General features: G+C 41.2%; 1 protein-coding gene across 3 annotated transcripts in view; it reads left to right on the top strand.

Annotated features, from left to right (window-relative positions):
- The window catches only part of iqsec3a (IQ motif and Sec7 domain ArfGEF 3a), a 178,823-nt gene that overhangs the window by 91,867 nt on the left and 74,003 nt on the right, over positions 1-12,953 (top strand). For 2 of the 3 annotated variants that reach the window (XM_033614824.2, XM_033614822.2), the window contains exon 3: positions 2,801-3,410. The exons of the other annotated variant lie outside the window; for it this stretch is intronic. In XM_033614824.2, coding sequence (XP_033470715.2) covers positions 2,801-3,410 — 610 coding nt within the window. The remainder of the gene's footprint in view (positions 1-2,800; positions 3,411-12,953) is intronic. 3 annotated transcript variants of the gene reach the window in all.

The raw sequence follows: 12,953 nt of genomic DNA, 5'->3' as shown, positions 1-12,953 counted from the left end.
TCAAAATTATGTTTGTTACAGGGTTATGCTCAGACATAATGTAACGTGATGCACAACCCTGATTCCAACAAAGCTGGGACGCTGTATTAAGTGTTACTAAAAACAGAATGCAGTGATTTTGAATCCTTTCTGACATACAGTGGAAGAACTAAGTATTCAACATGTTAATTTTTTTTCATGACACGTTTCCAATGCAGCTACTCACATGAAATTTAGACCAGATGTTGCTGCATTAAAACTACACTGATAAAGAAACATTTCACTTCATGAAATGAAATGAACACACTAACTGGAATTTATTTAATACTTAGACAGGCCGTTGTTTGCAGTGCCAGCTTCAAGACGCTCCTGCACGAAGAACACGTCTCACTGTGTTCAGACTGTGGCCCGTTGTTCCACACAGACACAGTCTTTAGGTTTTGAAGATTTTTGGGAGCCCACTGGTGAATGTTGAGAAAGAAATTTCATCTTCAAAACTTCAACAATTAGTGTCTTCAGTTCCCAAACGCTTTCTGAGAGTTGTCTAAAGAAAAAGTGATGTAACACAGTGGTAAACTTCCCCTGTCCCAACTTTTTTGGATTGTGCTGCAGGCATCAAATTTAGAGTTTACATTTACAAAAACAATAAAGTTTGCCAGTTTGTAGATTGAATATCTATTGAATATACAGCCTCCTGAGACCTGAAATTTTGTTTGGTATGCATTTCTCCTAGCTATTTGGGATCAGTAGGACCTGATAAGTATAAAGAAACTAAACAAAAAATGTTTTGAAATTTTGCATAATTGTCCACACAAGGTCAAGGTCACTGTGACTCCATCTGTCTTGTTCTTATGAAAAGCAATATCTCAAGAATGCCTTGAGGGAATTTCTTCAAATTTGGTGAACTGAGATTTTGGTAGGTGGAAAGTCAAATGTCTCTGTGACCTCACTAAATTTCACTTTATATATCCAAAAGGTTGATGGTCAATGTCACTGTGACATCATAATGTTCTGCAAAACACTCTTTTCTTCTAAGCTGCCTGGTTGAAGATGTGTGTGTGAAACATCCGTGTTTTCACAGACATGGATGCAAAGTAGAAGTGAAACTTGACTGGTGCATGGAGACGTACAACCGCAAGACAGTAATTGATTTTTTTTTTTTTTTTTTTGTGAATGTAAGGTGGTAGAGTGAATAAAAAGCATCAAAATAGAGGCCACTAACGTCCTCAAATCCCAGAAACACCCTTGAGCACACCTAGTCTCTGCTGGCTGCTGCAACTGGATTTGCCTTTTGGCAAAGATGAGAAAGGACAGCAAACATCAAAAGGTTGAAACAGGCAATTGAGTTATTATACTGAAAAATGTTGGTATTTTTTTTTAATAACTGACCCCTGGTCACCTGTCACTTTGCAAAAGTGAACCATGGGCAAATCACGTTGATTATCCCTGCTGTCGACTAATATTTAATGCATGTATGATATCACATCATCCACATAGAATCAACATTACAGTAAATCAGAGGCCAACAGAAATTATTTATAAAGGCCAACAAATTATAATTGGAGAAAAGTAGCGCTGCCCCCAACTAAGAATTTTCCTAGTCAACCAATAGTCTTCATTTAGGGTCATTAGTCGACTAGTCGCCCACATGTTTACGATAAAATTTAATTATTTGATTATATATTTTGGGCGGGGCAACACAATGGTTTGAGTTGAAGGTGTGAGAAAGAATAGTATCAGTAACATTGTTAACACTGTGCTACATTACAATGTAGACATATTTTATCTACAAGTGCACGTCACACACTGAGCGAGCTGCCTGTTAACGGGCATGTAGCTACTTCCATGTTTCAGATGATACGTCATGTTTGTAGTCGACCAATGAAGATGAGTTTACATATCACCTTGGGTTCGCCCTTCACCTTCTCAAAATGATCCCACACTTTGGATTTCCTGCCCGACATGTTATTAACTAGCCTGTGGAATAACCGCAGGTACCAGCCCTGGAAATTAGGGGCTGGTACCTAGGTTGGTACCTTTTTTTTCTGCAACTAAACGACCAATGAAATATTGCGGACTAATGACCTTTCTGGTCGACTCACGCTTGGTCGACTATAAGGGGGCAGTCCTAACAAAGACAGAGACAGAGACAAAGTAAGATAGGGCTAACCATCTTTTTTTATTTTCATTAAAACTACAACACAGAAAAGAAAGGAGAAAGCATAAGAGGGTCTCCAGAAACAGATTCCCACCTCCCCTCTGTGTTTCATGTTCTTGTTTTTCTACACTGTAGAAAGCCACCTCCCGCACTAACACTCTACCATTCACATATGCACACACACATATAGTCTAAAAGGCATAGAGACACTTGTATTAGCTGCATGACTGTCCCCCCATGTGTGCGTGTGTGTGCGTGTTGGGTGTGTGTCACTATTGGCTGCCAACTTTTTTGTTTTTTACACATTTTCTCTTCTGAAGATTTTGCTGAAATAAATAATCGCTTTTGATCTTTTTTTTTTTCACTCTTGTACACTGTGGTTTTGTCAGCTGTTCTGTGCTGTACAGTTTTTCTTTGTTTTATTGTCTGTCAGTGTCGGGACAGACAAGAGAAGCAGACAGAACAGAGCAGGTAGATAGATGAACTGGCCCTGCACACAGTTGGTAGCAGAGTGTGAGAGATCATACAGAGAAAAAAAAAAAAAAAAAAAGAAAAGAAAAGGGTCAACTTCTTACCACTAACCCAGGCAGCCTGGAGAAGAGGTCAGAGCTCACCACGGATGCAGCAGCAACCTCACTCTGCGTTTTCTCCTCCTTTCTGCAGCGATGACCTTTCTCCAGAATCGTCTATGGGGGAAGGGAAGGGAGGAGAGGGGGAGCTGCAGAGTGAGGTCGAGTCACAACCGCAACCCGAGCAACAGCAGCAAGAGACACAGCCACAGACTCAGCCACCACAGCCACAACCCCAATCTGAGCCCCAACCACAGCCCCAGCCTGAAACCAAACCTCAACCAGAACCAGAACCAGAACCCGAACCAAAACCCCAGCCTGCCCCAGAGCCTGAGCTGCAGCCCGAAGCCGAGGCTCCGAGCGGGGAAGCGCCACAGGAAGCCCCTAAAGCCCCTTCCCCTTGCAGAGAGGAGCCGACAGTGGCGGAGCAAGAGAAGGAAACGTTGGAAGAAGCTGTGGAGGCGAAGACAAAGCAAGAGGGAGAGGAGGCACAGGCCGAGCGGCATGAGGGCGAGGCAGCACAGGAAGAAGAGGAGGAGGAGGAGCAGGAGGAGGAAGAAGGGGGAGGAGCAAAAGGAGGTGGGGCGGGGAGGAGAGCCAGCCTGCATCACACGGCCTCGCCCTTGAGGGTGCAGCGCAACGGGGCCGGCTCGCACTCCGCCACCTCCGACTATGAGCTCTCGCTTGACCTCAAAAATAAGCAGGTAGGGTTGTGTTGGGGACGGGGGAGGGGTGAGGGTTGGTGTGTTGTTTGGGTGAGGGGAGCGGGAGGGCGGCAGGTACAGTAACGTGTGTATTGTACGTCTTGTGGTCTGACATGTTTGTGATGTTTCTGTCTGAGGAGGAGGACTTGCGGTTTGGGGGAGAAGCTGCTGCTTGATTTTTATTTTTGTCGTACCGATCTCTATCGGCACGTCTAGACTGTCCAAACTGTACCAACTAATGATGAGCTTCCTTTTCTTCATTGTCATGAACCATCATTGCCATCGCCATGTCATCATTTCATCAGCATCCTCACATGGTTCGTCTTTCACCAAATTTGGATTGTGAAAGTGTGTTATTTGAAAGTACTTCCCAGGTGTTTTACTGCTGTGTTGTAGAGTTTCTAGGTTTTACAGACTGTATTTTCTGGCATTAATGCACGCGCACACGCACACACACACACACACACACACACACATCAGGGTAAAATAAAGACACTGTGCAAACAAGTTGTATCTGCATGAATGAAAAGCCTTTTAATTTGTCTCTTCTCTGCTGTTCTCTGAGATCCTCTGGATGACGAAAAAGCCCCCATTTCCATGGAGAATAAAGCATGTGACTGTTATCTGTTCTCATCTTGTTGCAGCCAGTTAAACCGATTTTGTGTGAGACCGATTTGTCTACGAACTGTGACTGTATTTAACATGCGTTTCCATGTTCTCATGTTTGTGTTCTTATCATGCTGTTCATCAGAGGGCTTGGAAATCATTACATTATCATCTCCATTTCAAGAACCATCAAACATTCGCCATCTGTTTCTCATAATCATCCATCAAACCAACATTCTTCAGTCCATGGATCTGCAACCAGGTAAGGCAGCAGAGTTTGGGTCTGACTCCCAGTGTGCTTCTGAACAGTTGTCTGTAACTTAGTTTTCCTTAGATTTCCATGTGCAGTATTATATTTGGCAGTATGGCTCTGTTCTGGGGCCACTCTGCCCTTCCATGCGCCTACATGGAAAGCCTAAGGCAGGGAGAGCAGCAGCAAAGACCCCTGGCGAACAAAACAGAGCAGCATCAATGACAAACAGAAATGACATTGATAGTCAGACACAGCATGAAAAGGAGGAGCTGGGGTGGAGGCAGGTTGCAAAGCGGCTTGCAGAGGAAGCAGCAACAGTAGGCAGGTCAGAGCAGTTTAAATAGGGCACCCTGAATGAGGTTCACCAGTTGGTTGCATAGAAAGGAATCATGTGATCTATCAGCTGACTCCCTTCCATCAATCAGCTGCTCCATCAGTTGATTGGGCTGTTGTCAGCTGATGTAGCTGGGATGTGAGCTGAGCTTGACATCGTGTCCTGCCTGAACTTTGTATTTTTATTTTCGACTAATAGTTTAAAGGAGCACTCCGTCTATTTGACACATGAATTTCAGTTTATTCATCACAAGATGTGCCACATGACAGCCTGTCAAAACATAATGTCTTATGCAACTCAGAGAGGGAGCTTTACAATCTTTGAAGAAATAACCCTGATGATGTCATGATGTCATAATGATGTCATCAGGGTTATCTCGGCCTGGGTTAAGACACATTTCTATCATTGCACGGTATATACTGTAATATCGCCAAACCCCATTGGAAGACTTGAGCTCTTGGGAATTGGGATTTGCATTTTATTTTCTATTTTCTGACAGTTAATTGGCCAAATAGTCACTGTCAGATAATCTGACATGAAACAATGTGCAAGGTACCCTGGGTGCGTTGCTTGTTGATGTTCTGGGACACCATGTCACAGTCTCTTTTGAAAAAAAAAAATGCCTGGTTGGGTTTAGGCAACAAAAGGAAGTGGTCAGGTTTAGGAAAAAAGAGCAGGGTTTGGTTTTAGAATCTTACGGGATGCGAACACCGATCTGTCGGGTGAAAGTCAGTGTTTGTTTGACCCTTCCACCGCCCCACTTAGACTTTCGCAGCCTTAACTTTCGTCCTTGTCCCCCCACGTTTCCCCCTGACATCGCTGGGGACCTTAAAACTATAATGGCAGCCAGCTGTGTGTCATGACGAAGCTAAGGGACACCTTTTTCATTGCTTTCTGATACTGCAAGTCACTGCCCAAGCACTGGAATTTCGACGACATCAGAGTAGGACCATGCGCACATAACAGTTGCAGATTAGGCATGTTTTTTGTCAGTTTTTTTAAAAATGTTTTTTGGGTTAATTGGTTTCTTTATGAGGCACAAAGGTTGTTGACCTCCTTCCCTTAAGAGTGTTTTCCATTACTGTCACTGTAATTGTGGTGTGGCACAATCGACCCCACTTCATCAACAAACCAGAACAATCAGTAAACATGGTCGCTCTTGTGCTAACTGTTTCTCAGCCTCAGCGCAGCATCCATAGACTGAGAATAAATCTATCCAGAGGTGAAACTGTCAGTGTGGTTTGGATTGTGTCCTTCTGTGTCAGTATCTGTGTAAATTCAGTGGGTGAAAAGAAAACACACCAAATTGCGAGATGAGCCACCAAAGCATTATGATCAATCCAGGAGACTTGCCACTGAAACAAATGTATCCGAGTGAGATGGTTGCTTAATTTCACTCTCCGTCAGCTCCATTTCCACTCGTTTTGACTTCATTTCCTCACTCATCACTTCTCTGTTCGAGACTAAAGGTTCTTTTAACCTCGGCTCCTAACCCGTGTCTCCTTCTCACCTCCATCCTCACTCCTTTAATCTCACATCTCCCCCACTATCTCCCTGTCAACAATGCTGGAGATACGCGATCAGCTAGATTGATCTTCTGCCTGTACAGCTGGGGCTGCAGGGGCTTGATGCATCGACAGATCAATGTCAGTGTAATTGGATCCGCGGGGCGATACCTTGATTGCAGGGGAGGAACCTCATGACGAAGTATTTGAGCTTTAACTCACTTTAACCTGAGCATTCAACCTTGAGTTAAACTTTTGCTATTTTTTTCAAACTGGTTTAAATTTAGAATCTCATTGACTTTTAATGTATGCCTTACAGCAGAGAGCTGGTAAATTAGCATGTTATTTTCAAGCCCTGGGCAATTTTTTTAATTACATTAATATGCATTTCTTTAAGTTTTCTTCATCATTTTTATTGAGATAAACAAACAATAAATTGTACCATACAATAACCACAAATAAAGGACATATTTTATGGTTTACAGAAGAAAAGGTAACAACTCTAAGCTGGAGGAAGTTACAACTCATATAAAGACTTTTAAAAATATTAATAGTAATTATATAGTAATATTATTTTACAGCATTAGATTTAATAGCAAAACAACTGGTGCCAGTGTTCATCAGTGTTGATAAAAACATTAAAGTTCTTCCAAAATAGTCTCACAAAAGGGCAGCACCAAAACAAATAATGTCAGAACAAAATGTCCATTTTATGTCAATATCTGTCCTTGTTGAAGTGAACATTAAGTAACTTATCCTATGGAAAAGAGTTAAATCTTAAATCACCATAAGGAATGATCAAAAGAATGAAAGAAAAGAAAAAAAATGGACAGTTTTTAGGGGATATGTATTTTTTTCTGGCGTACCAAAACTGACACATTTATGTCAAAGTTGAGACAAAAATCTTGCAATGTTCGTATGATATCTAACAAATTAACACCTAATGAATGGCGCTGTCATGTGACATAATTAACGTAAAGTTACGTACTTAATGTAAAGTTACGTAGGTTAGGTTTAGGGAAAGAAATATGGTGATGACGTACGCTAAAATAAGTCAAAGTTTACTTGGTTTCACAGAGGAAATGAACAGTAGTCTCCTGGGTGAAAGTCGTGTGTTTGTTTGATCCATCCACCACCGAAACATGCCTCCTTATGTGGACTTTCGCTCTTTATGCTATTTCCTTCTTTACTCCCATCAGCACATTGGTCACTGCAGCTTTCCAGATTACATAAATTATATTTGAGCCTGAATCCTATCAGCCCCTGTCTACATTTTATGTGAATTTGGTGGAAACTGAATACATTCAAAGCGAAAGATTTATGCACATAAATGTACAGAGTCAAGTGGGAAAAAGACGAGAGACCTGAGGTAAATAAATTAGAGTTTTCGGTGAGGTCCTCAGTTCAGTCAGAGCCTGAGCTGATTTGATGCATCACTTTCTAGCTAGCTAGCTAGCTAGCTAATGTAGAAATGGTACGTTAGCTTTTTGGGGGTGAATAAACACAAACAGTCTAGTAGTCAAATTCAAACAAATTACTTAAGTTTGCTGCACTTTTAGCCAAAACACACCTTTAATCTGTTATTCCACCAGTTTTCCAACTCACTGCCTTGACTTTAGCTTTTAGCGTTAGCAGACCATGATGAGGAAGAAGTGATCCCTGGCAAAACTAAAATACTGCTAAACGTATCAGTCCACAAACTCACCAGTTCAAAGCTTGTTAGTCTTAACATCAACTGGATTGTTAAACTGATGTACAATATAAATCTTTACAAAAATAAATGCCGGTCTTTCATACAATACAATAATCTGAATCCATTTTAAAGGTCCAGTGTGTAGGATTTAGGGGCATCTAGTGGTGAGATTACAGAACAGCCAACAATGCCAACAGTGTAGGAGAACTACAGCACTACATTGAACTACCAATGTGAAAATGAAAAAAACACAAAAACACAAATGGCCCTATCTGGAGCAATGTTTGGTTTGTCCGTTCTGGGCTACTGTAGAACAACAAGGTGGATCTGCGCTGTACATAGATCTAAATGGTTCATTGTAAAGTAACAAAAACACAATGATTCTTAGTTTCAGGTGATTATACACTGTTGAAAACATAGTTATGAATATTATATACATTTTCTGCCCCTAAATCCAACAGACTGGACCTTTAAATTGTTTCAAGTGACCCAGTGTTTCTCTGACTCATTAGCTCTGAGTCTATTTAAACTACCTCAGCCAAAAGCCTTTCCTGTTTATACAGCACTGACAAATTTACTTAAAAGTTGCTCATCAAACAGAGAGATCTTGGAGAAGTAAGTGATGCAGGTTGAGTCTTTTCTGACTGCAGAGCCTTATGTTTTACGGGATGATGAAGTGATAGGTGATGAGAGACCTGACTTTAAATGACTGCTCCTACTCCGTAATTGCTGCTAATCTCTCCTTGAGTAATTAAGCAGCCCATGAATCAAACGCCATTTATCTCCATAAAGCGAAACATTCAACAGTGACAAGTTAACTTTGAGCGTGCACTCACTCATAATTACATTTAGATGTGCAAGTGACATGCAAGAAATGTCAAACAAGGGCCAGTTCGATGTGTTTAGTAGCTTGTCTCAAAACTGCTGATGCAAAAAGTGGATAGATTAGCAGATGTGATGACGTTGCTCAATAGTTTGCTGCTAATGAGACTCTATTTTTTTTCTTTTCTGACTGAGAGGAGTCAATATTCTTTCATTCAGTCCTTTTCTCTACATCCCATTTAGTCATTAAAGGAACCACTGATCTTTTTCAGTCACCGACTTTGGTCAAGGATGTCTCATCTAAACGGATCACCGTCCTCTGATGGCATCAAGCCTTTTTATTGTCATCCTCATTTTTGTAATACAGTCAGCATTAGTTGTGTCCCAGTTTTGCTGTTATATAATCATCTCATTAATCATGCAGATGTTTCTGTGCTGTAAGACAGTGTGCATGAGCATGAAGGCTAATAATCGTGGCTTTGCATTTTGCCCCTTATTCCTGCAGCATGTGAGATCTGATAATCTGCTGTTTTACTTACGCACATCAGTCTTTTCTCGCACATTCAAGGATGAAATCCCTGAAACTGATGTACTGAGAGATTTATGGCTAAAATCATAAATCAAAAGAGACGGCTGTGTTTAATGTCAGTATGACTGCTACTCTTTTACAAAATACCTTTATCTTAGAACAGTATATCTCAGCATGTCTCCAGAAAATCATCATTTCATTAGTGGAATAGAAAACAACCTTCATTCCAGTTTTGAATAATCCAATGACTTTCTAATTGGCTTATTCACCCGAGGAAATACAATACATGGTTCCCACTGGACCGCAATGTTGTCATGTTCCCATAGTACTGATTTTCCTTTTAAAAGAGTAGAGTTACATTTTGGGAACTACACCTGTTAGCTTTCTTGATGAAGTTCATACTTCATTATGTAGCGGATAGTATTAACAACGCCGTGATTAACATGTGGTTAGGTGTAGGCACAGAAAACACTTGGTTATGGTTAGGAAAAGATCATGTTTGGGCTTTAAAAGCACAGTTGTGGTGCGGCAATCACGGCTGGAGAAGCAGTCGATGTCTCGGTAAAAAACAAAAGCATTTTCTGGCACTATCCTGGCTGGAAAAACAGCGGTGGGTCACGAGAGAACACCCACATTTGGGGGCTGAAAAGCTACGGTGACTTGCTAAAAAACAACCTTATTTGTTGTTTGTTGGTCTTGAACAGTGGTCTCAGGTTGGCAGCCGTCTTGCCTAGGTTTCACGCCATGCACCATCCCCTCTACCTCACAATGACAAAGGGTGAGCTCATAAATCCACTGAGAGGGCTGTTGTTCCGAGAAACAATGCGTCCAATTTCGACATTAATTAACAAATGGTAAAGTTAATCACATATTCACTTCGCTTGGCACTCTGCTGGTTCGTCTCCACAGATTATGTTTTGCTGCTCCGAGATTGTGGTGCTCTGAATAACAGACGCTCAAACGGCGCTCCATTTTTACGAACGTGTCAATTTGTGCAAGAGTGCTCCAGCACTTGGAGTATTTCCGAACAAATCCACAGTCAGCTAATATATTAGGTTACTTTGGCAACGTGTAACGTGTTTGTGGTTTGCAGAAATGTACAATGCCAGCATTTTTGTACAATTAGCTGAGAAGATCATTAGGCTACTACTTTCATGTTTCTATGCTAAATAAGCTACAGCTAGGGGATGGTTAGATTAGCTTAGAGCGAAGACTGGAAACTTGGGGAAGCTACTAGCTTGACTGTAGCACCCCATAAAACCACAACTTGTTTTTAACTTTTGTGCTTTGTATAGATAAAATGAAGACTTAAAAGGTTAATAAGTGAGCTTTGAAAGTGCAAGTAGGCAGATTTTGTTAGTTTTAGTGTGTCAAGCAAAGCTAAATTAAACCAGCTGCTGGGTTTAGCTTCATATTTACCATATTAGCATGAGAGTGGTAGGCTAAATTAGCATATTACCATAAATTTGTTGCTGTTTTAGTCACAAAGAACCAACACTTTCACCAAAAACTACCCTTTAAATAATTAGTTCCATACTTAGTGTACTGTGGCTGCTGTTGTAGCTCATGACTGAGGTAATATATCAACGCTGAAAAAAATAAATAATCCTAATTTAGTGGGTTAATGGGGTTCTAAAGATTACAAGCTTGCCCTTTATAAATGTAGTTTTACAAGTTCAGTGCAAATGTCAGGAGTAAAATGCAAAGCATTGCTCAGCAGGAAGGTTAAAAGCAGACATGATGTAATGCCAGGTTAACTTAGGAAATTCTCTTAATGCTCCAACAGAGGGAGGACATACTGATCATAGTACATGAAACTAAATACCTAAGTCTACCTCTTGAAATCACTAAAACAAACATGCTGCGTATTGTAGTTTCGGTTGACCTTTTGTTTTCAGACACATTTCCATTTGAAGCACAAACATTTCCAGACTGAAACACATTTGCCTCCGAGTATTAATATTTTATACATAGACAGAAAAAAGTCTCATATTTCAAGCCAAGATGTCCAACACTATTATCTGATGCTCAAAGCAGCTTTTGCTCCTGCAACTTGCATTTGAGCTCATGTTTCTATGTCAGTGTGACCATTACCTCCAATTTATACGCCCATATTAGACCCCCATTTTTGGTTATATAAAACCAATTTAGGGTTTAGGGTTTTATGCTCCTTTTTATGTAGGTAATTTTAAATATACATTTACATGTCCCATTTATTCCCTTTTTTTAACCTTTGCAAAAGACTTTTCCTCTCAGTATATGTAGAGCAGCACACTGCAGTGTCGTACCACTTTGCACCGGTTTGTTTTCCACCCCCACCCCCGTCTTGTTCAAAGGGGAACATGAGGTCAGCATGGTGCTGATCTGCCCGTCAAAATCGATTTAGAGACCCTGGTGGAGCAGAGCAGTGCCATCACCGTTCTCTCAAACCACTGCGCCTCCGGAATAATCTCTCTCCATCAGCGCTTAGTGAAGTGATCAGAGGGAGAACTGACAGTCGGCTAATGGGGGGGATTTTCAGCAGTGCCACTCGTGGCGCGGTCATCCGTCTCACCACCTCATTCTATATATCTTACCTTCTCCTCAGTACCTCGAGCCACTTGTTTTCTTGTTCCGTCAGTGCTCTGTTCATCCATCATTTTGCCATTTTCTTGTCCTCCCATTCTTTACATGAAGTTCTCTGCACAGAGGTCGACTCCCCTCTAGGGATGTACAGGTTTCTCTTTTTCATGCGGCGATAAATATCGGTATTAACACAATGATCATCAAACATTTCCCCACCTCCACCCCTGCATCCACCTTTGCTCTGACTCTAGTTTTCCCCAAGGAGGGAAGTATATTTATGACAATGGGAAAACAATGTATAATGAGGCACCTTATAGCGATGAGCCTACAGAGTTTAATCACCTGAATCCGCAACTCCCCTCGACTTTATGGAGCTTCATAGTTCAATGCTTAGCAGCTTTACTGTTTACTGTTTTGGTTCACTCTCACCCCCCTCTACAAACGACACAACAGCGTTCACACCAACACTGAAGCTACTGTCTATACAGTCTCTGTTTTGTTGACGAGTTTCAAAGCGTCAAGCAGCAAAGGAGCAGCTGAACTTTCTGTGCCTTGTGCAGTCGTGGCAGTAAATGTTCAGTGTAGATTACAGTTTGCCCATGAATAAGCACTGCAGCACCTCTAAACTCCAAAAGTTCATGTGTTTTGCTTTTCAGCTAATGGGAAAAAGTGAAGGCAGAGTGAGATTACAAACCTCAAAAGAGTGTGCTGCTCTGTGGCCTCGTCCAGAGAGCAGCACACTCTGTTCCGCCTGGGTTGCAAAATGTAGATAAGAATATTTATTGAGCGCTTTTTATTGGGCATCAGCTGCACGTTCACATGCATATCCTCCTGAGACCCTGTGTCCTCATATGAGGACATCACATTTTGGGTTTATTTGACCTTATACTTCATTCTACTTAACTTAGACCTGTTGTCCTCGTTCGTGGACACTTTCTGTGCCATATAGTGGTAGTAAGAGCACAATACACTAATCCATGTAAAAACAAGATGGCAGCCATCTCTGCCAAGTCAGTCTGCAGCCGATCCCAACACAAAAGTGGACAAGATTCAAAACCTGATCACATTTTATAGTTGAAACTTGTTTATTTAGGATTAATAATGTTTGTAGTTTGATATGGCAAATAACTTGACTAATTTTAGCAACAGTAACAAGATAAGATGCTCTTATTTAGGAAGTACTCGTTTGAAGACATTGGGACTTGATTATAGCTGACGATGTTTAGGTTTTTATAC

Source organism: Epinephelus lanceolatus, chromosome 23, assembly GCF_041903045.1.
Source record: "Epinephelus lanceolatus isolate andai-2023 chromosome 23, ASM4190304v1, whole genome shotgun sequence".
In the NCBI taxonomy this organism is placed as follows: Eukaryota; Metazoa; Chordata; class Actinopteri; order Perciformes; family Serranidae; genus Epinephelus; species Epinephelus lanceolatus.
Note: the sequence above shows the minus strand (reverse complement) of the source record. Positions and strands in the feature narration are given on the sequence as shown.